The 25,099-nt window shown below is 43.1% G+C and overlaps 1 protein-coding gene across 1 annotated transcript in view; it reads left to right on the top strand.

Moving 5' to 3' along the window:
- Positions 1 to 23,771, top strand: part of LOC132393736 (general transcription factor II-I repeat domain-containing protein 2-like) — a 171,642-nt gene extending 147,871 nt beyond the window's left edge. Inside the window, exon 2 of the mRNA XM_059969135.1 lies at positions 22,644 to 23,771. Coding sequence (XP_059825118.1) covers positions 22,644 to 23,408 — 765 coding nt within the window. The 3' untranslated portion in view covers positions 23,409 to 23,771. The remainder of the gene's footprint in view (positions 1 to 22,643) is intronic.
- The last annotated feature ends 1,328 nt before the right edge of the window (positions 23,772 to 25,099 follow it).

The raw sequence follows: 25,099 nt of genomic DNA on the forward strand, positions 1-25,099 counted from the left end.
TCTTCCAAACACCAGGTACCGGGGATCCCCCAAAGCCAAATAACTTGGCAGTCAACTTTCACTTTTTCTGAGAGAGTTTCTCCCAGGGTTGTCTCACAGGGACACTACACATTTCCATCACTGGAAGGAGGTGTGCCAGTGGCGCACCCCGCCTGAGGGTGACCTTCCACTCCGGACTATTACTGACACTCACTGTCATCCGGTTCCCCTGTACAAATGAGGCTTCTGCAGTTCGGGCCTCACCAGTATACCAGCAGGTAAGCATGACTCATCTTCGTGGTCTTCCGGATCATCCACCAGGAGGGCCTCGGCGTCAGGCATTCCAGGAAATTTGGCGTTTCCCGTCACTCTCACTACTTCCCCAGGACATAACATGACTGGTTTGGATTGGGTGTACCACACAGTCCCTCATTTATGCTCATCATCCAGCCCAGTGTGGCCGTGTACTCCCTCAAAAGCAGCTCGGAACACAGGGTGAATGGACAACATTTTCGGAAAGCTCTCTCCAACTTTCTCCTTGCAGGCTCCCACTAGCCTCTTCACAATAGGAGTACTTGACCCCACAAGAATTGTAGCTTTGCCCTTCTTGACCGGGTCCGGACAAACCAACACTAATGTATCAAGGACCTCAGCTACTCCCACATCTGCCTCCAAAACTCCAGCTTCAATGACTTTTTTGTTAAGTTTCCCGACATCTTTCTCCACTTGGGTACCCAGGAGGTCACTGTCCGAGGGTTCTCCCATCCTTTGCACCCCACCTGCAGCGTCCCTCTTCACCATGGTTATATCAGACAATACCAGTCACTCCCCTTCTCGTGGGACCCCATTCTCTTGCAGCCCTCTGCTTAGTCTGTCCCCTCAGTGGGTCTCACTCCATGTCAGCTTTATTGTGCAGGGTTGCCACACCTGCCAATAACAACCAGGACATCTCAGTTCTAAACTTGGCCATCAACTCCTTTACCACTGCTGGGGGTGGGCTGTCAGGGATCACTTTAGCACCAGAGGCTACTACAGTACCCTGGTGATGGAGGCCTCCCATGCCTCTGTCACATTCTCTCCCTCTCTTACATCTCCAATCAGCTCAATAAACAAGGGAGGAGGGGGCGTCTTACAAGACATTCAGAGACCCCGAGCAATCAGGTCCAGTGACTGTGCGCCTTTCACCACTCAGTCCATCCTTAACTGATTCACCTCAGCCATTGGAATGGCTTCCCTATGCTGTAAGCAACTCAGACGCCCCTCTAGCCAAAAAATGTAGGCAGAAAGTTTCTCCCCCTTCTCCTGAAACATGTTCCAAAGCCCTGTCATAAGCTCCATTGGGCTTCCCGCCACACCAAACATATTTTCCAGCCCTTGAATGTAGCCCACAGAAGTAGTCAAAGTAGCCAAAGTGTTTTTAAGGATCCCACTATGTCAGCAGCTGGACTCTGTACCAGTCGCTGCCTTTTCCTGTCATCAAAGTATTGCCATTCATCCAGCATCTGAGGGGTCTGCTCTGCCCAAGTCTCATACTCCTCTTCCCCATCGTGGGGTGTGTTATTGCTGAAAACATGATGAGCCTATGATAACTGGGACTTTGTACCTGTGTACTTTGCCATTCATTCGACAAGGAGGTAAGGGCCGACACCAACTCAGAATGCTCACCCCTCGCTAGAGGACTCATTAAGATTTCCAAATCAGGTCACTCCTTTCCTTCGCTGAGCAGAACACTTGTCTTCAAACTCTTCATCCCCAGGTTTGGGAAGCTCAAATTCTGATTTGGCACCCTTGCCTACACTTCTTCCTCCCAGGAAGTATGGACAGCCCCCCTCTCCTGGGGCCCCAATAGTTCCAGACAGTTCCACTGCCAATACATCAACAGTAGTCTGAACTAAAACAAAGTCTGTACCCGCCATCTTGTCAAACCTCCGTTCCATGATCATAATTGTTCTTAGTGATTTAATGGTACTCAGAGTCCTAATTAACAATTCATTGGAGCTATGACTGTCTACCCCACTCAATACACACGCATTCGTTACCATTAATCACATGGATTCGCATCACCGTTCAATTCCTGCAGCAACCATAACAATGTAATCACTTTACTGAATAATGGTTTAACACAGGCTTAAACACGCAACCCACTAGATCAATGCTCAGGGCAATCACACTCTGCTCCTGCCAGATCCGTGAGATTAAAATGGTGCTCTCACCCCAAATCCCTGCTAGCATCTCCTGTCAATTTACTTTGGCCAATTCCTCTCTCAAACCACTGTAATTTCCTTACTTCACTGAAATACTGCTACATCACGCTTTACCTTCTCCCTATCAAATTTCAAATTGAACTCAGTCATATTGTGATCACTGTCTCCAAAGGGTCTTTTTACCTTAAGCTCCCTAATCATCTCTGGTCCATTGTATAACACCCAATCCAGTGCAGCTGAACCCTAGCAGGCTCAACCACAAACTGCTCCAAAAAGCCATCTCATAGGCATTCAACAGACTCACTCTTTTGGGATCCATTTCCAAACTGATTTTCCTAATCAATGTATATGTTGAAATCTCCCATGACTATAAGAACATTGCCCTTTTGACTCGCCTTTTCTGTTTCCCATTGTAAGCTGTGGTCCACTACCCAGCGACTGTTGGGAGGTCTGTGCATAACTGCCATCAGGGTCCTTTTAACTTTGCGGTTTCTTAACTCAACCCAAAGGGATTTAACATCTTCCTATCCTATGGCACATTCTTCTACTGATTTGATGCCATTCTTTACCAACCACAACATCGCCCACTGCCAACCATCCTATCCCTCTGATACAACTTGTAGCCTTGGACAATCAGCTCCCAACTATAACCATCCTTCAGCCATGATTCAGTGGTGGCCACAACATCATACCTGACAATCTATAAAAGTACAGCAAGATCACCCACCTTATTTTTTTCACTCCATGCTTTGAGATATAACACTTTGGGTACTCTATTTGCTACTTTTTTTTGATTCTGCATCCCTAATGCACTGCTGCTAACCCTGCTGGCTGTAATTATGTCATCATCTGCCCACACTTTCTGTCACTCTGACTGTACTTCACACAGAGAGTGGTGAATCTGTGGAATTCTCTGCCACAGGAAACAGTTGAGGCCGGTTCATTGGTTATATTTAAGAGGAAGTTAGATATGGCCCTTGTGGCTAAAGGGATCAGGGGGTATGGAGAGAAAGCAGGTACAGGGTTCTGAGTTGGATGATCAGCCATGATCATACTGAATGGCGGTGCAGGCTCGAAAGGCCGAATGGCCTACTCCTGCACCTACTTTCTATGTTTCTATGTTTCTACACTGTCCTATCCTGAGTCCCTTTACTCCAGTTTTCACTCCCCTGCCAAATTAGTTTAAAACCCTCCCCAACAGATGTATCAAGCTTGCCCATGAGAATATTGGTTCCCCTTGGGTTAAGATGAAACCCATCACTTTTGTACAGGTCATACATCCCCCAGAAGAGATCCCAATGATCCAAGAACCTGAAGCCCTGCCCCCCTGCACCAGCTCTCAGCCACGTATTTACCTACCAACTCATCTTGTGACATTGTGTGGCACAGGCAGCAATCCAGAAATTACTACCTGGGAGGTCCTGCTTCTCTTCAGGACCTCTTTGCTTTTCTTTCCTATGTCATTGTTACTAATATGTATCAAAACATCTGTCTGCTCTCACTCCCTCTCCAAAATGCTGTGGACATGATCTGAGGCATCCCTGACCCTGGCATCTGGAAGGGAACATCCAGGTGTCCAATTCAGATTCACAGAATCTCCTGTCTGTTCCCCTAACTATTGAGTCCCCTATCATTACCACTCCCCTCTTCTCCTTTCTCATCTGCACCACAGACCTATGCTCAGTGCCATTGCCCTGTCTCCTTGGCATTCCCCGGGGAGGTCATCCTCCACAACAGTATCCAAACCAGTATACTTATTTTTGCTGGGAATGGCCATAGGGGTTCTCTGTACTAACTGCCTATTCACCTTTCCATTTCTCCTGACAGTCACCCAGCTACTCGTCTCATAGAAAACATACAGCACAATACAGGCCCTTCGGCCCACAAAGTTGTGCCGAACAGGTCTCTACCTTGGAAATTACTAGGCTTACCCATAGCCCTCTATTTTTCTAAGCTCCATGTACCTATCCAAAAGTCTCTCTAAAAGCCCTATCGTATCTACCTCTACCACTGTTGCCAGCAGCCCATTCCATGCACTCACCACTCTGAGTAAAAAACTTACCCCTGATATCTTCACTGTACCTACTCCCCAGCACCTTAAACCTGTGCCCTCTTGTGGCAACCATTTCAGCCCTGGGAAAAAGCCTCTGACTATCCACACGATCAATGCTTCTCATCATCTTATACACCTCTATCAGGTCACTTCTCATCCTCCATCACTCCAAGGAGAAAAGGCTGAGTTCATTCAACCTATTCTCATAAGGCATGCTCCCTAATCCAGGCAACATCCTTGTAAATCTCCTCTGCAACTTAGGGATGACTACTTCCCTGTAACTCTGTTCAACAATCTCCTCACTCTCCCGTTCAAGCCGAAGGTCATCCAGTTGCTGCTCCAGATCGCTAATACAGTCTTCAAGGAGCTGCAGCCGGATGCACTTCATGCAGCTGTTGTTCCCTGAGAGACTCTGGGTCTCCCAAGGTTCCAGCAACAGGCATGAAGAATGCATAACAGCCATTTACTACAGAGGGGAAATAAAAGAGAACCTTAACAAAAGTTTCCCCAGTGCCACCGCCTCTTTTGATCCAAAGCCTCCTTACAGCCAAAGCCTGACAATCCTACTCTCACCACTGGCCTACTCCCAACAATGGCTGTCCCACCTGTCCTTTCTGTATTTTTGAACACGCATTGCCTTCCTGCTAGAAACCTCATCGCTCTGCCCTGCTCCTGCCATTGATAGACCGTCAGAGTAAGTTTGAATACCTGTGAAGCTCTCCTTTCAAACAAGCATCGCCAACCTGCATGAAAGCTCATCACTGTGGCCCGCTCCTGCCGCTGATTGGACTGTCGGAAAACTTATTGAAATGTGTAAGATGCTACGGAGTGTGATATTGTAGATGTGAGGATGCTGCTGCTCTTAAAGGAGTCGTAAATTAGTGGGTAAATTTTTAAAGGAAGATGATGCCCATTTAAGATTTAGGGAGCCATGGGAGCACAACACTAATACAACATTGAAGTTCAGAGATCAATTCCTTACGCTGTCTGAAAGGTATTTGTATGTTCTTCCCTGTGACCATGTGAGTTTTCTCTGGGTGCTGCAGTTTCCTCCTGCTGTCCAGATAAGTATTGGTTCATATATTAATTGGTTATTGTAAGTTGTCTTATGATTAGGCTAGGGTTAAAGAGGTGGCACGGCTCATTGAGCCCTAAGGGCCTGTTCCCCACTGCATCTTTAAATAAATAAAATAATAAAAGATGGATAAAGGCCTTCTTGTCTTTCAGAGGGTTATAAATTTTTGAACTTCCCTACCCCAGAGAGCTGCGGCATTGATTTTGTTTTACATATATAGGGAAGTCGCAGGCCGTGACAAATTTGGAAGGAATGTGAATTTGATGCCAAGATCAAATCAACCATGATCTTTTGAATGGGATGAGTAGACATGCTGGGCCACATGCCTAGGACTATTCCATTCCCTTATATTCTTACTATCTTATACTAAGAGATAATTTAACTTACATTCAATCACTTTATGCATCAGGAAATTTGCCATTATATGAACTGTCTTCTAAACTTAGAAATTCAAGCATGCACAATTTGATTAGAAATTATGATTACCAAATACTGTAGCTTCTTCACTGAAAGGTGTTTGTTTTTCTGGGCTTAAATTGCTAATCCTCTCTGCTGTTTGCCACAAGTGGTTTACAAAGAGTAAAGATCACCCAGAACACCTCAAAACTGAATGGACATCTTACCAAGAGAATCGATTACCTGTAGGTCACACACACCTTGTACACCACAATAGGGGCTCAGTATTAATTACACATTCCTTTCTGTCCCTGTGATTGCACTGGTGCAAGAGGAATAACTCACTCCTGGCAAGCCTCCTGTGGCTGCCAAAAACCCTGAAGCTTGAGAATTCAAGACAGTTGTCATGCTAGCTGCCACGGCAGTTTTGTGTTCACAGTAGATTGCTTTCAAGTTTAGATGTAATGAGATGGTAGAACTTCATAATAATTTCCCTGGGTGAATACTGGTATTGAATGCTGTGTTCTGCAGTTATTCAAGTATTTGATCTCAAGCGGACAGACATGATCCTCACCATGTCTGAGTGGAATAGCTGTCAAGCAGTAGACAATCTGGGTTTCCCTTCAGATTACGTGACTGTGCATTAAACAAAAACAAACTTTGGCAAAGTTGCCCATTACATGAACTGCAAAGGTTCCAATGGCCTGTAGTTATTTCAGCTCCAGCTGAGAGTCAGGCAAATGGGAAATGAAGTAGGGTCTCGACCCGAAACATCGACTGTTTATTCATTTCCAAAGATGCTGCCTGAACTGCTGAGTTGCTCCAGCATTTTGTGTGTGTTGCTCCAGATTTCCAGCATCTGCAGGATATCTTGTGTTTATGATTTGTTTCTCCGTTGCAAAGTCTCTTCTGAAGATGCCAATGAAGAAGTTTAAATCTTCTCCTCGACAGGAATTCAGTGAGACCCTCTCTCACTGCTTCCCCACTGTGATCTCAGCTGCCCTCTGACTCTCCAACCATGTGTTCAACCAGACTCACAACCACAGTCACGTGGCCTTCCTGGGAACTTGTTGTTTTGTTCCACATGGATTCCAGCTCTGTTTTTGGGCCTCCCAGTTTGGACCCACAAAGAATCCAAACCTACGTAAAATCGATTGCATCTCCCACCACTTCTCCCTCCAAATTCTACACACTCCCTTTTCTGCTATGCAGAAATACCTGCAGGCCCTGTCTCAGTCTCTGCCACAGCTTGGCCTTTCTCTCCTTCATCTGCCATGGACCTCTCTGACATTCAATCCTCTGCCAGATCAACCTCCAGTTCTTCACCTTCTTTGCATCCAGGAAGGATCAGAAGATTGCCCATCTCCAAGCTGCAGATCCTTCCAACTCCAATTCCAGTTTGGATGGCCCTGGATGCTCTCAGACCTTGCATACAATTATCACCAACTCCAACTCCAACAAATCCAGGTAGCTCCAGCTGACGGATTGCACCTCATCCAGCTATGGTTCCGACAATCCCAGGTGCTTCCAGAATGTGAAATACACAGCCTCTGGCCATGGCTCCAGCCTGGACCGTGACTGCAGCACCTTCAAGGCAAAGCCTTCCTCGCTACCATTGGGTCCCCAAGCACCCACCACCACACTCCAACCCCAGGTCTCTCAGACTCACTGTCCCCACTTGGGTCCTCTGAGCCTCCATCTTCCTCCACCTCTACCTTTCCTGAACATCCCATCCCTCCCCCTTCCTCTGATGTGACCAACTCTCCTCCCACCTCTGAACCCAGCTCTAATCCATGCCATGCCTTCATCATTCTTTGTGACCACCTCCTCTCTAAGGTGGAGTGTCCTTAGCAAGGGCCTTACCTTTGTCCCCCTTCGCCCGCACCTTGGTCGATCTGAGCCCCCCATGATGGCAAGCTCTTCTTTCTTTGCCTTCACTCTGAGCCCACTTCTTTGGCAAGAATTCCCCAACACGCACCAACATGCCCTTTTCCAGTCTTCAGCACCCCTCCTCTTCTTAGATGCTCTGCCCTGGATCTTTACATCTCTAATTGCCGAGGAGACATCAACCAACTTTACTTCAGCTCTCCTAAATCCTCCTCGAACTTTACCCTTTCTGAACGCACTTCCCCCCTCTCTCTCTGTACCAACCCCCAAACCTCTTTCCACCCTGTCTCCTATAAAAATGCTGTTCCCTTTTCTCAGTTCCTTCATCTCCACTCCTTATATTCCCAGGATGAGGATTTCCTTTCCCGGACAATAGAGATGTCCTCTTTCTTCAAAAATCAGTGTGTTCCTTCCTCCACAATTGATCATTACTTCTTCTCTGTTTGCCAGACACCTGCACTCACGCCATCTTTCCGTTGCCTCCATGAGTCCCCACATTCAACACATCACTCTTTGCAACTTCTGCCATCTTCAACAGGATCCTACCACCAAACAGATCTTTACCTCCTCTCTGCTCTCTGCTTTCTGCAGGGATCAGTCCCTCTGTGATCCCCTTGTCCATTTGCCTCACCCCGTTAATCTCCCTCCTGGCATATATCCTGTGAGTGACTGAAATGCTACAACTGCCCATTTGCTGCCTCACTCACCTCCATTCAGGGCCCCAAACAGTCCTTCCAAGTGAGACAACATTTCACCTGCAAATCTGTTGAGATCTTCAGCTGTATCCTATGCTGCCAATGCCGCTTTCTCTACTTTAGTGAAGCTGACGTAAATTGGAGGAATGCTTTGTCAAGCACTTACACTCCGTCTGTCAAGAACAGAATGTCCTGGTGGCCAACCATTTTAATTCCTAATGTCACACACACTGACATGTCAGTCCATGGCCTCCTCTTTGCCTCCCCCTTCCCTCTTCTTCTATTCACCACTTTGGCCTCTCATGTCTTTTCCTCACTTGCCTATCACTTTTCCCTGATGCCTCTTCTTTTCCCTTCCTCCCATGGTCCACACCACTCCTATCAGAATGCTTCTTTTCCAGCTTTTTACCTTTCCCACCCACCTGGCTTCACCTACCATTTTTTTAGCTAATCCTCCTTCCCCTGCCCTACCTTTCTATTCTGGCACCTTTCCCCTTTCCAGTCCTGAAGAAGGGTCTCAGCCTGAAACATTGACTGTTAATTTATTTCCATAGATGCTGCCTGACCTGCAGCCTACCTTCAGCATTATGCATGTGTTGTTCTGGATTTCCAGCATCTGCATAGTTTCTTGTGTTTCGGAAGTGAAGTACTTGACTAAAATTTGGTTGTGACAATGCCAGTGGAACTACAAATAATACAAACAGAAAGCTGGCCCAGTAGGAAAATAAATTCCTATTACACATTTACGCATTTACAAAGAAATCTAGATTCTGAACTCCTGACTGGTTTCTGATGCAACTTTGGGTTAAATTTTCTCCATCAAATTCAGCTTTTATGGCACTGTATAAACCGAGCAGAAAAATAATGCTGATATGTATGTAAAGCTGGAGAATATTGTTGCAATAAGCATTTACTGTATGCCTCAATTGAAATAGAAGTGAAGAAATACTATATGTCAGGTAAATATTCCTCATTCATTGCTTACTATCACTTTCAGTTACCTCTAGCCCATTATAATTAGCTTGCTTCAGACATGACATATAGTACATAACATTAAACGTGGCAGCAGGAATAAAACGAGAGTTATGCAAAGTAAATTTTAACCAGTAGAAATGAAATAAAACCGGGAGATATATGTAAGCTTTAGAACGCAAAGTTTCACAAAAGTGGAAAATCAGACCTGACCTTAGTGCCACTGGATGCTGTGAAGATTGGCAACTAGACTTGCCCCTGACTTGCATGGTATTAGTCCCTGCACCAAAAGGACTCGATATTCTTTGGTAAACACGAGAGATTCTGCAGGTGCTGGAACTCTTGAGTAACACACGCAAAATTAATTTCATGTTCTGGATTCTTCATCTCATGTTCTTGATATTTATTGCTTATGTATTTATTTATTATTATTTATTTCTTTTTGTATTTGTACAGCTTATTGTCTTTTGCACACTGGTTGAATGCCCAAGTTAGTGCTTCTATGAAGGTATTATGGTTACTATCCTATCATGGATTTACTGAGTATGCCTGGAAGAAAATCAACCTCAGGGGTTGTTTATGCTGATATGTATGTACTCTGATAATAAATTTACTTTGAAACTTTGTACTTTGATAGGTAATAGTGAACCCTGAGAACTTTGAAATGCTGGAGGAACTCAGCAAGTCAAGCAGCATCAATAAAGTCAATGTTTTGGGCCAAGACCCTTCAGCAGGACTGGCACCGAAGGGAGCTGAAGCCAGACTAAGAAGAAGAAGGAGTACATGCTGCAAGTGATAGGTGAAACCAGGTGAACGGGAAGGTGGGTGGGTGGGGGAAAGAGGATGACGTAAGTTGCTGGGAAGTGATAGGTGGAAGAGGTAAAGGGCTGGAGAGGAAGGAATCGAATAGGGAAGGTTAGGGAAGAATTGTATAGGAATACAGGAAGTAAGAGGGGCATACTTACTTACTGAGAGAGGTGATAGGCAGGTGAGCAGAAGAGAAGGGGTAAGAGGAGAACCAAAATAGAGAATAGTAAAACAGTGGAGGAAAAAGGAGAGGAATTACCAGAAATTAGAGAAATCAATGTTTATGCCATTCAGTTGGAGGCTGCACAGACGTAATATAAGGTGTTGCTCCTCCCAGTTGAGTGAGACCTCATCTTAGCAGTAGGGGTGGGACTTTGGACCAACATGTCAGAATGGGAATGGGAAGTAGAATTGAAATGAATGGCCACTGGGAAATCCTGCCTTTTGCAGAGGATGGAGCAAAGGTGCTCAGCCTGATCTATGTCAGGTCTCACCATTGCAGAACAGGCCACACCAGGACCCCCAGATACAGTAGACAACTCCCACCGACTTGCAGGTCTGTCATCTCACCTGGAAAGTTTGGTGCCCTGAATGGAGGTGACGGAAGAGGTGTAGGGGCAGGAGTAGTGGCTGTACTGCTAAAAGGGTTAAGTGCCATGAGGGAGACCATTGTGGAGGAACTACTGGACAAGGGAATCAAGAAGAGAGTGATCCCTATGGAAACCAGAGAGCTGGGGGAGGGAAAGAGGAGCTAAGTGGTGGAATCCTGTTTTAGATGTGCAAGTTGCAGAGAGTGATGTGTTGGATGCAGAGGTTCGTGAGCTGGTAACTAAGGACCAGAGAAACCTTATCCCTGCTATGACGGCGGAAAGGAGGGCAGGAGAGTGATGTGCAGGAAATGGAGGAGATGCAGGTGAGGGCAGCATCAATGATGGTGGAAGGAGAACCCTGTTCTTTGTAAAAGGGCAGATCAGAGTTTCTAGAACGGAAAGCTTTATCCTCAGAACAGATGCAACAGAGACAGAGAAACTGAGAACTTTGAAGAAGGAGGATATCTCAGATAGTCTCAAATGGCAAGAATGGAAAGACAAATGAGAGGACTAGAATATAAAAGCAAGGATGTAATGCTAAAGCTTAATAAGGTATTGGTCATATCATACTTAGTGTGCTATGAACAGTCTTGGGCCCCTTATCTGAGAAGGGATGTGCCAGCACTGGAGAGAGTCCAGAGGATGTTCAGAAGAATGATCCCAGGAATGAAAGGGCTAATGTATGAGGAGCGGTTGATGATCTAGACATGTACTGATTGGAGGGGTAATCTCAGTGAAACCTATTGAATATTGAAAAACCTAGACAGAGTGGATGTGCAGAGGCTGTTTCCTATACTGGGGAGGGAGTCTAGGTACAGCTTCAGAACAGAACAACGTCCATTTGAAACAGAAATAAGAAGATTTTTTTTTAGCCAGAGGATGGTGAATCTGGGGAATTCACTGTCTTAGACAGCTGTGGAGGCCAAATCATTGGGTGTATTTAAAGTGGAGGTTGATCAGTTCTTGATTAGTAAGGGCATCAAAGGTTACATGCAGGGGAATGGGGTTGAGAGGAATAATAAATCACCCATGATGGAATGGCAGACCAGACTTGGCTGGCCAAATTGCCTAATTCTGCTGCTATGTGTTATAGTCGTACGGTGTGTTTCATCCTGAGAACAGAAACAGTGGGGACAGCGGAACTGACAGTTCTTAAATATTAGGTCTTATTTGCCAGATCCAACAATCTGTGCAGTGGTCTTTACAATGGGCTCACTGCCTGTCTCTGCGGGTTCCTATATGAAGAAAGTTTTGGGAAAATTGTTCATATTTTGTGATATATTTTTACTATGAAATACTGATCTTCTGCGTATATCTTTCAGTCTGAAGCTTAGAAAAGATAGATAAATGAATAATAAATTACTTCTTCCAGGAGTACCTTCAGAAGTTACAGATGCTGAAAGCACATATGGTAATGTGGCTACCCAGCACTGGTAAATACAATAAACAGGCAGCAGATTCAATCCTGTCAGTTTTGCACTAAGCAGTTTGGAGTTTAAATACCTTTGGTGCTTAGCTTTCAGAGCCAAACAATTCCTGCCGCTCTCTGTAAGGAGTTGTTCTCCCGCTGACCATGTGCCTCTCCTCCAGATTCCTCCCAGAGTCCCAAAGGTACCAGTTGGAGGGTTAATTGGTCATTCTAGGTCGTCCCGTGATTGGGCCTGGGATAATTGAGGGGTTGCTGGGTGGCATGGCTCAAAGGGCTGGAAGGGCCTGTTCAGCACTGTATCTCTATATGTAAATAAATAAACAGACAGATAAACAAACAAATAAATAAACTCCGAGTGAGCAAATAACTAAATAGTGAATGAGTAAATAAATAGATAGCTAGACAGATGAATAATAAATAAATGCGGACATAAACACTAATTCTAATATGTGGAACCTCATGATAGACTGGAGTCCTATCCGGCTGGGGGACAGACTTTAACTTTAACTAATATGTAGAACATTAGTGTTTTACACATTTGTGATTGTGTGGACAACCAGAGGCATTTTCCCAGGGCTGAAATGGCTAACCCGAGGAGGCATAGTTTTAAGGTGCTTGAAGTCGGTACAAGGTGGATGTCAGAGGTAAGTTTTTCCACACAGAGAGTAGTGAGTGCATGGAACGCACTGCCGATGACAGTGGTAGAGTCGAATGCAATAGGGTCTTTTAAGAGACTCTTAGATAGGTACATGGAGCTTAGAAAAATAGAGGGCTATGCTATGCAATAGGGAAATTCTAGGCAATTTCTAAGCTAAGTTACATGGTCAGCACAACATTGTGGGCCAAAGGACCTGTAATGTGCTTTAGATTTCTATGTTCTATGTTCTATATTCCAAAAGACACAGTGTGATAGAGGAAACTTTCTAACTTCGGAATTTGAGGTATATGCAAATTTATCATGTATTCTATTTCCATTACAGTAGCTTCACTAAATAGTGTCCAAGGTTTCACATACATGCTGCATTGAAAAAACATGCACCATGTTCAAATATATGGAAAGCTTATTTTTTACTGCCAGAGAAAAAATATTTCCAATCCAAAGCAATGTTTGTACTAACTTATGAAAAATATTGAATTTGTGAGTTTGCAAATGAACTTTAACTGGAAATCCAGAAACTGCTAAAATATTAGTAAGTAATATTAACAGGTAAAATATTAATTTAAGAATATGTGCAAATTACTGGATGAATACAAAGCATAAACTCTATGAAATATGAAATATTTATATTTCATATTTCATATTCATAATATTTCTTCCAGTTTACAAAATGGTGGCTGAAACTATTCTAAGCAATTCATCGTGAAGTGCATGGATCAAACTGCATGCACAGAATCAGCTGTCTGGTTCAGCTGAAAATTAATGCTATGCTATAAAATTACAATTTCCTTTTCATGTCACTGAGAGCTAGGAAATTTCCTAGACTATTGCCATTACTTCACCCAAATTATGGCAATAATCTTGTTTATCCCGATAATAACTTCCCTGGGTGATTACTGGAATTGAACACTGTGTTCTGCAGTCATATTCAAGTATTTGCTCCCTAGGTGACAGACATGCTCCTGTTAGTGTCTGAGTGAAATAACTGGCAAATACTATATGGTCTGTGCTTATTTTCAGATTATGTCACAGGGTTTAAACAATATAATTTCCTGCAATGTGAGATCAAGTAGCACAGGAGTTAAAGACCCATCACTCCTGAATGAACTCAATGTATTTTACACACAATTTGAAAGGGAGAGTTTGACACACCCAAACAAACCCACTAATCTCTGGATGATACTTTAAATATAGAAACCCTACAGCACAATACAGGCCCTTCGGCCCACAATGTTGTGCCAAACATGTACTTACTTTATAAATTACCTAGTGTTATCCATAGGCCTCTATTTTTCTAAGCTCCATGTACCTATCCAGAAGTCTCTTAAAAGACCCTATTGCATCCGCCTCCACCACTGTTGCCGACAGCCCATTCCCTCACCACTCTCCATGTAAAAAAACTTACCCCTGACATCTCCTCTGTGCCTGCTTCCAAGCATCTTAAAACTGTGCCCTCTCTTGTTAGCTATTTCAGCCTTGGGAAAAAGCCTCTGACTATCCACACAATCAATGCTTCTCATCATCTTATACACCTTTGTCAGGTCACCTCTCATCCTCCATTGCTCCAAGGAGAAAAGGCCAAATTAATTCAACCTATTCTCATAAGGCGTGCTCCCCAATCCAGGCAACATCCAGACTGACTTTAATTTCAGTCTCTTAAGTAGACATTCTTACTTAAGGTTGTTAAAGCGAAGTGTGGTAATGGGGATAAGCTCCCACTACCTATTAAATGCTCAAATAGCCTCTGAAAACCAAATCCAGCTCCTGGGCTTCACGTGTGACTTAGCTACTAAGTCCAGCTGAACCATTACTACTGATAGAAGAAAGGGAAAAGCTGGATTACTGGTGCCTTAAAACCAGTCACTTCGGGCAGGTGGGGCTCAACATGGGATTGCCAGCTTATCTAGGAGAAGGAAAACTCTGATCTCAAACCTCCACTGCCTTGCAGCTGTACGCACTCATGGGGAAGGCTTCGGGAGTAAACCCTGAGAAAAAATCCAGAGCTGAAGTCCCTAAGGTTGTGTATCACGTAGACAGCTGGACACAACATCTGTGATGACCAATGGAGGGCCTCAGGCCCACATCCAGGCATCCTCCAAGAAAAACATCTGGACCAGACAGCATACCTGGCTAGATACTAATCATCCCTATAGACCAAACAGATGGACTTTATGGACGCATTCAACCTCTCGGCTCTGTACCCCAGCTTCAAAAGGACATCTACTGTACCTGTGCCCAAGAAGAGCATGGTGACCTACCTCAATGATTACCATCCAGTTACACTTACACCGAATATAATGGTGGGTTTATGGCACCAATCAACTTCTGCCTTAGAGATGAGCTGGATCCATTTCAGTGTGCATTCTGACATAACCAGTTAACAGCAGATGTGACTTCTCCAGCTCTCCACACTTCCTTGAACTGTCTGGATGATAAGAATTCATCTGGCTTATTGTTATACATTGGGCAATGAAGAAAGAAGGATGAAGATCTATGTGGGAGGGGAGGGGCTGATATTAAAGTAGATTACAGGCCCAATACAACATCATGGGCTGAAGGGCCTGTACTGTGTTGTACTGTTCTATGTTCTTTGACTACCGCTCAGCATTCAACACAATTATCTCATCCAAACTCATCAACAACGTCAAGACCTGAGTCTCCATTGCTCCGACTGCATCTGGATACTTGAACCCCTCATCAGCAGATCTCAGTCAGTGAGGGCGAGTAACAACATCTCCTCCTTGCTGACCATCAACATGTTAGATTTCAAGGCTGCATGCTTAGACCTTGCTCACATGACTGTGTGCCTAAGCACAGCTCCAATGCCAAATAAAATCTTGCTGATGACACCACTGTTGTATGATGAAACACAGGAGATGCTAAGACAGCACATAGGAGCAAGAAAGGACACCTGGTTGAATGGTGTCACAACGACAACCCTCTGCACGTGTCAGTAAAACTAAAGAGATGATTTTCTGATTTTCGGAAGGGGAACTAGTTACATGAGGGGATCAGTGCTGAGGAGTCAACATTAGATTCCTGCAGTTAGAAACAATCACAAGGAAGGCACACCAGTGTCTAAATTTTCTTAGGGGGTTAAGGAGGTCTGGCTTGTCACTGAATACTCTAATAAACATCTTCAAATGTTTAAAAGTTAAAAATATCTTCAACTGTTAAAAGTATTCTGAGTGGTTTTGTCATACTGTAGAATGATCACTAATAATTCAAGTGTACAGGAATGTAAGAAATTGCAGGGAGAAGTGGACTTAGACTGATGCATCATGGGCACATCCCATTGGTGTGTGTGTAGGCCTCCATTAGGATAGACCATGGGTTTGCACCTTGGAAGGTTTCCAGGGTGCAAGTCTGGGCAAGGTTTTTTTTTATGGTCTTAAATGGTCAACTGTTTATTCAGGCCCATAGATAGTGCCTGACCTGCTGTGTCCCTCCAGCATTTTGTGTGTGCTGCTGATTTCTAAGCCAGTCTTTTCTAATTTGCATTGATGGGAAAAGTGTATGCCTGTTGACAATAAAAAAAACCTTTTTTTTGCCCAGCTGCAAGTCTCCCCTCTCCATGCCACCAATGTTGTCCAAGGGAAGGGCATTAGGTGTTGGCACCAGTGTTGTTGCAGAGCAATGTATAGTTAAGTGTCTTGCTCAAGGATACACACACAGTCTCAGCCAAGGCTTGAACTAGCAACCTTCAGATAACTAGACAAATGCCTTAACCACTTGGCCACGTGACAACACTACCATTGGTAACAGCTACAAGAAGCTAAGCTTCAAGAAGGCAACTTCCATCATCAAAGGTCCACACCTTCCAGGCCATATCATCTTCTCACAGCTACCATCAGACAGGAAGTACAGAAGCTTGAAGTCCCGCATCACCATGTTCAAGAACAGCTGCTTCCCTCCGTCTGTTTGATCCTTGTACAAACTGACACAGTCCTAATCACCATCATCTACCAAATCTGTAAGCGCCATAATCACTTTGCACTGAAAATTACTTGCTGTTTTATTTTTCTGGTCTAATTGTGTTCTATTACAGATGCAGTATGCTGGAAGGTTTCAGTATAACTATATAATAGTTCTAATTTTTTCAATATTTCATTCCTAGATTTGCATATTTCTGAAATTTCCTTGATTGTTGCTACCAATGTCAAGCAATTAATATGGATATAAACTTAAGGCATGAGGGGGCATAGATGTAAGTCACCAGGATCAATCTCCAGATATTTATTAATCAGTCATTAATAATCTGCCAGTAAATGTGACCCTCCTCCTTCTCTTTCTTCTGTAGTCCACTTTCTTCTATCAGATTCATTCCTCTCTAGCCCTTTATCTTTCCTACGTGCCTAGCTTCTCCTATCACCTTCTAGCTCTCCTCCTTCTCCTCACCCCACCTTTTTATTCTGGCATCTTCCCCCTTCCTTTCCAGTACTGAAGAAGTGTCTCGGTCTTAAATGGTCAACTGTTTATTCATGCCCATAGATAGTGCCTGACCTGCTGTGTCCCTCCAGCATTTTGTGTGTGCTGCTGATTTCTAAGCCAGTTTTTTTCTAATTTGCATTGATGTGAAAAGTGTGTGCCTGTTGACAATAGGAATAACATTATCATGTTTACTGTGCTGGTGAGTGTGGATCGTTATTCATTCATTGCCTAACAGCCTGATGAAAAATAGTCATGGCATTCTTGTAACGGCCTAATAGAATAGTGCTCTTAAAGATGTAAAGAAAACCGGCTCTGTAGAGAGATTAAGTGTAAAGAATAGTATTAAATTAATATAAAAATAGAGCATAGGCAAGTAAGTCTCCTTCCACATTTTACAATTCTATAGCAGTGTTCTGCTCGGATTGACATCTCTCATGTGCTGACATTGCAGACACAGTAAAAACTATCTGGTGAGGTGAAATATAAACCAAGGCACCACTCCTCAAAAGAAACAAGAAAAACAATAACGTGTTTTAGTCTTTAGCATCACTGTGTGGATTGACTAGAAATAAATTTAGGGCTTATGTATGCAGCCCCTGGGTTACATAAGTGCTGCATTCCTAATAGCCAATTTCTCAGTATGTCGGAAATGCATTTTCTGTAGTAACCCATAGGGTATTGCACTGCACATAGTTTCAATAATTCTTATACTTCATTGAATAATCAACTAAACAGTACTCCTAATTAAACTAATGTGATGTACCCAATTATAATATGTTGTATGATGGTATAATTAATAAGTATTATTATTACTAATAATAATATTAGTGATATTACTAGCTTGAAAATTACTTTACAAATGTAAGGGAGCATTTTACATATGGTCACATTTTCATAAGTCTAGTCATTCGTAATTCAGGGAGCCCCTGTATGCTACATCAATTTGTAACTATTGTTGGAGAAAAAATAGTTTGAATCTGCATTATGAAGCATTTATCTGGGAAGTTATTGTTGGAATAATTATTAATATTCAAAGCCATATTTCATGATATCTTTTGGTACTGTTACATTTTTCTGGCAAGCAAAAACACCTTACATGTGTTCTTTTTGTCTATAAAACAAAACCATTGGCTATCCACCACTGTTTTGTTTCACAAGTACAAAATTCATATTCAACACTTCTACCTTTTCTGTTTAGCAGGCCAAGAAGAGCATCTGTCACCTCCAGATGGGCAGGAAGATTCAGAATCAATACAACAGACAGGAAATCAGACGGTGCTATTCATGTATTTTGAAATATATTTCCATATTTAAATGAATCTTCATGTACAAACACATTAAATTTTGATCCACACAAGATGAGTGAAATTTGAATGGCTGCATTCCCCTTAAATTTATCCATTTTGCCACTAATCTGTGGATCTGACCATTGAAAATATGGATACAGTGTAAAGTATGACAAACCCATCATGAGCAATAACATCACAGCTGGAGAATGTACTCTTAAATGTTTCACTTGTTAATTCTGTACAAAATAGAGCTATACACTAATCCAACTTCCTTTCAATTTCTATTTTATGTAACTCTAGCCCAAAAAGGATTTGATAGTTCATGGTCTGTACTTCTATTACGTTTCACTTTGTATTCACAAGCGTTTATTTATCAGCACGACCACAGAGAACATCTCGATGTTTCCTTCACTTTGAAATCTTTAGAGAGAGTCTGCTTATGTCTAAGAGGCAAGGTTAGTCTACATGTTTGTTTCTCAAGTCAGTGCACAATATCGTGGCATTTTTTTCTATCACAGCCGTACGTCACTTATACTCATGGTGGTTATATAAATAAGCGATGACACTGATCACTGGTGCAGCAGCAAAACTTTGCTCCGACGTCAAAACCAAACAATTGCCACCAGCCTGCAACCCTCACAGAGATGTTATACTTGCTTGGTATGTCCACAGCTCTGAAGAGTTAGAGTTCCCTATTCCGATCCCTTATTAAACATTAGCATTTAATTAAGCATGGTCAGCAAAGATATGAGTTCTGCTGGTCCCAAGCTACAAACTGCCACAAAATAAGCATGAATATGTAATGTATTCCCTTTGCTTTTACCACACTCCCACTAATGTGACTCGTTATCATCATAAAGGCACAGCACAGGACACATGGCTCCAGCAAGTGGTAAATTTGATATGTGTTATACTACTGTCTTTCCATCCTGACATAGATGAGACTGCTCTGCTGAGCACCTATTCTTCATTCACCAGAAAAATGTACTCCTTCACTACCATTCAGGGCCCCAAACAGTCCTTCCAAGTGTATCAACACTTCACCTGTGAGTCTGTTGGGGTCATATACTGTGTCCGGCACTCCTGGTGTGGCCTCCTGTACATCAGTGAGACCCAACATAGATTGGGAGGCAGCTTCGCCAAGCACCTATGCTCCATCTGCCAGAAAAGGCGGGATCTCCTAGCGGCCACCCACTTCAGTTCTACTTCATATCCCCATTCCGACATGTCGGTTCATGGCATCCTCTTTCAGGTTGAAGGAGCAACACCTTATATTCCCTCTGGGTAGCCTCCCCATCTTGATGGCATGAACATTGATTTCTCAAACTTCCAGCAATGGCCTCCCTTTCACCATTCCTATTCCAGTTTCACTCTCTCACCTATTTCTGGTACTTTTTCACTCTCTTCTATGGTCTCTATCCTCTCCTATCAGATACCCCATTCTCTAGCCCTTTACCTCTTTCACCTATCAGCTTCCCATCTCTTTACTTCATCCCTCCGCCTCTCCCAGTTTCACCTACCGCCTACCACCTTGTACTTCTTCCTCCTCTCCCCTCACCTTCTTGCTCTAACTCCTCATCTTTTTTTCCGAGTCCTGATGAAGGGTCTCAGCCTGAAACATTGGCTGTTTACTCTTTTCCATAGATTTGCTGCCTGGCCTGCTGAGTTCCTCCAGCATTTTGTGTGTGTTATTTGGATTTCCAGCATCTGCAGATTTTCTCAACTCAGTATATTAAAAATACAAGCTTTGTTTCAAACTACAGATCTTTACTGCCCTGCTTCCAATCTACCTCTATAAAGTGCCTTTGAACTGTACTGAATAATACAAATTACTTTTTTACCTGTATAAATGTTAAATCAATTCTGTGCAATTAGTAAAGAGCAAGTAGAGACTGACACTGATGAAGAAAAACTGTATCGAGACATTTTACTGTAGTTGTTTTGATAAGTGATCCAGTTGTGGTGCTCAAGCTTGAAGGAAAATAATTTTCAGACATATGGGAGAATTGAGAGATAGAAATGATGGCATTTCTTTATCAGAAAGCAACACATTCAATGGGCTTGATGACTAGCTGGAAGGTGATAGGTGAAGCCAGGTGAATAGAAAAGGTATGGGGTTGGAGAAGAAGGAATCTGGTAGGTTCTGAGAGTGGACAATAGCAGAAAGGGAAGGAAGAAGGTAGGTGAGAAGTGGTAAAAGGCCAGTGAGGAAAAGAGGAAGAGGGAAAGGGGAGTGAATTTATTTTACCAGAAGGAGAAGTCAATATTTGTAGCAGCAGTTTGGAGGCTAACCAGACGGAATATTGGGTGTTGCTCCTCCATCCTGAGGGTGGCCTCATCTTGGCACAAGTGGAGGCCATGGACTGACCTGTTGGAACAGCAATGAGCATGGGAAACAGAATAAAAATGTCTGACCACCAGGAAGTTCTGATTTTGTTGAATGGAGCAAAGGTACTCGATGAGGCGGCCCCTCAATTTACGATGGGTTCCACCAGTGAAGAGCAGGCAGCACTGGGAGCACTGGATATAATAGATAAGCCTGGCAGATGTGCAGGTGAAGTATTGCCTCACCTGTTAGGACTGTTTGGGACTCTGAATGGAGGTGAGGGAGGAGGTAAATGGACAGGTGTTAGGCCACGTGCAGGGACAAATGCCGGCAGGGAGATTAGTGGGGAAGGACAAATGGACAAGGAAATCACAGAGGGAGCGACTCTGGAGGAAAGTGAATGGGGCGGGGGTGGTGAAGATGTGTTTAGAGGTAGGATCTCTTTGATGATGGTGGATGTTGCAGAGGGTGCGGATTATGAGTTAAAGTTATTCTAAGATCTGCTATTATTGTGTTATTACTGAGACTTTGTATAGAGCTCTGCTTTTCATCTCAGTTATTTTCAATACATACCAATGGAACAACCTACCTTATAATAAAAGGGTTTAATTTGCTTAAGTTTATCCAAGCAAATATCCTATCATCTATATGTTTTCATTATGTTTCTATTAACCTTCTCTTCCTGCTCTTGGAAAGGTTGTTTATAATATTGTTGGGTTAAGAAAAGTAGGTCTAAGAGGAGCAGTCCTGCCCCCATCCCCATGAAATTCAAACCTGCTTCGTATCTCTCATTTCCACTTGATGTAACTTTCCTGCCTTCATAAAGTTTTGCCTTTTGAGGTAATTTTGTCATCAAAAAATGCTGTCATATGCCAATCAATCTGCTGTGAGCAGCAAGCTCAGAGCAATGCTTGAAGAAAGCATATGGTTAAATGCTGCAGACAATCAGGAGGGCTGCCACACAAGCAGACCTATAGGCCATTGACAAATGGTTTCAATGTCACATGAGGTTCATTTTCTTGCAGGCATACACAGTAAATCCACGAGACACAATAGAATCAATGAAAGACTGCACCCAACAGGATGAGCAACCAATGTCCAAATGTCAACAAACTGTTCAAATACTACTAATTTAGTATTGTACTACTAATTAGTACAATATTACTAATTAATAATAATAATAAATAAGCAATAAATATCAAGAACATGAAGAGACTTTGGAAGTGAGTGCATAGGTTGTGAGATCAACTCAGTGATGGAACGAGTGAAGTTATCTCCTCTGGTTGAAGAGGCCAATGATTGAGGGGTAATAACTGTTCCTGAACTTTGTGGGGTGAGTCCTGAGGCTCCTGTATCTCTTCACCTCTTCCTGATGGCAACAGCGAGAAGAGAACATGGGCTGGGTAGTGGGGACCTTGATGGTGGATGCTGAATTACAGCAAAAGAGCTCCATGTAGATGTGTGTAGTAGTAGGGAGGGCTTTACCTGTAGTGGTCTAGGCCGGGGGTCGGCAACCTGCGGCTCCCGAGCCATTTGTGGCTCTTTCACCTCTGTGCTGCGGCTCCCTGTGGCTTTGGGAAATAATTGGTCAGTATTTAATTAAAATGTATTTTATGTTAGTTTGTTAGCTTTTGAAATGTAATTATGGTGATCTTGTACAACCTAAGTGTAGCGACACATTTCCTGCCACATCCGAAATGGCTCACAATCAGCCAGCATTCCGGCTAAGGGAGATAGCCTACGGGGGTTTGTGAGTACGCGTCTTTTGCAGCATCTGCGTCCATGGGGGCTGGGTTGAGGGAGGCTTAAAAGCAAGGCTGTTTAGTTCGAATAAAGCTATCTTTGACTGCAGTTTACTGACACCGCTACAACGTGTTTTTATCGCTGGCTGTCCAGACGGAAGGTGCTGAAACGCTTTGTCGCGTGTCTGGAAGAAGTGAAAACTTTCCTGGGCAGCAAAGGGCTCACCTTTCCTGAGCTGGAACAGCCAGAGTGGCTGGAAAAGCTACACTTCATGGTAGACATGACAGCGCACCTGAACACGCTGAACACAGCTCTTCAGGGGAAAGGACGTACAGCCCTGCACATGTTGGAGGATGTCTTGGCATTCGAGCGCAAGTTGACAGTGCTTGCCAGAGATTTACAGAAAGGCACTTTGTCTCACTTCCCCAATTTGAGAGAGTTCAAACAAGGTCACAACATGATAAATTCGGAGTATTTACATTCTGCAATCATCGCAATGCAAACATCGTTTGGGAAACGCTTCTGTGAGTTCAGAGAGGAAAAAAACACATTATCCTTCCCGGTCACTCCCTTAAGCATCGATCCTTCCCTACTGAATACGACTGCATTGGCAGGTGTGAGTCAACCTGATCTTGAGATGGAACTGGCCGACATAGCCGACAAAGACATATGGGTGTCCAAGTTTAGACGCTTGACAGCAGACCTTGATGATGTTGCCCGTCAGAAGGCCGTTCTTGCTCAGAAACACAAATGGAGTGATATTGAAAACCACACAGATGACAGCTTGCGATCCTGTGTAAAGATGAAGGTGACATCATACAGCCCTGATGTGCAGACGCTGTGCGCTGAGGACCAGGAGCAGAAATCCCATTAACCAAGTATGATAAATATTTTAATTGCCTATTATTTTACTTATATTCATATTTTTTCATTGTTCAGTGAAATAGTCCTTTCATTTTTCAGGATGACAGCTGGCTGACGTTATTTTTGGTTTGCTGCTGGCGGAAAATTTAAGTTCGGCGTTTTTCATAAATACAAGAAGGACTCAAATAGACATTGAATATTTTACTTAAAAGTAACTTTCAACCCAACGTCTTTTTTTCGGAGTTCAAAATGTTTTTGTTGCATGCAGAAATGTAATTTCGTTTTCTCTGCAGGAGTTCATCAATTTCATAAATGCAACACATTATAGTTTGTTTATACATAGCATAAAGGCAAAAAAAACGTTGTATGCAGTGTTATTTCATTTTAAATGTCAAACGGGTTTTGCGGCTCCCAGTGTTTTCTTTTCTGTGGGAAACGGGTCCAAGTGGCTCTTTCAGTGGTAAAGGTTGCTGACCCCTGGTCTAGGCAGTATCTGTTACATTTTGCAACATTTTCCATGCAAGGTCATTGTTGTTTCCTTATCAGGCTCTGGTGAAACCAATCAATATAATCTCCACCACACATCTATAGAATTTGTAAAAGTTCTAAATCTTCACAAACTTCTAAGGAAGTAGAGGCACTGCCATGCTTTCTTCAGAATGACACTTGTGTGTCAAGTCGTGACGATAATTCAACTTTAAATTCTATAATTCCATGGAGCCTGCATATATAGCGGAATTCTTTAGTGAGACTGAATTAGTCATTCCTACATAAATTTTAATCAACATTGAAATAAATGCTCACTACTGCACAAGTTGAATTCTCTCTTAATGCCTGTACTATATATTCTTGTGTCTGTGCTCCTTCATATCACCTAGGAATTTTAGACCTCTTGTCAGCTTCTTTTACACTTCAGCTAGTATTCGCCTGTCCCTCACAGTCCCTGCTTTTCCTTTGACCAACAGCTGGTTTGTCTTGAAAATTATTTTTCAGCTTTTGCTTCATGGGCTATTTTCATTAAGGGATGAATCTATATTTCAAAACACAACAGATAAAGCCACAAGTTAGCTCTTTAAAACAGTTTATGGGAGATTTGACTAATAATTCAAAGCTGTTTCCATGGTGACTTGAAGTCATTCTTGGTGCGTTGCCAAGGAAAAAAATAATTATTTTAAAAGTTGTAATTATTGGTGTTTGGAAAATGTATTGAAAGTACATCCCTGTGTCATAAATATCCACATTAAACAAGGGAGAAGGGTTGCAGAAGTCAGATTATTGAGGGTTGCAAAGTAAACTGTGACCATCGTGGCCTTCAGAACTTGGGAACAAGAACAGATTATAGGCACAATAACCTTTCACTTTTGGTTTGCTGGACATAACTCTTCTCTTCTGCTTCTTAGGACCTTAGTTCCCAGTGGACCATAGGCCATTGATGACCACCCATCTCCATTGACCTGTGTTCTGAGCCAGTTTCTCAAGGGAAGACCAGGAGTGTCCTTATCATCTAATCTGTGCTCTTTGCACATCCCTTTGATCTCTTTCCTTGCAGATTGCATTTTAACAGCTGCCTGGTGATGTTGTTGGTTGGCTTCCTCAAGGTTTGGCCAATCCACCTCCATTTCCATTTGTACATTTGTATCTCTACAGATTCCTGGTAGCTGTTTCCCCACAGTATCTGGTTGGTTACTTTATCAGTCCATC

This window comes from Hypanus sabinus, chromosome 5, assembly GCF_030144855.1.
Source record: "Hypanus sabinus isolate sHypSab1 chromosome 5, sHypSab1.hap1, whole genome shotgun sequence".
NCBI lineage: Eukaryota > Metazoa > Chordata > Chondrichthyes > Myliobatiformes > Dasyatidae > Hypanus > Hypanus sabinus.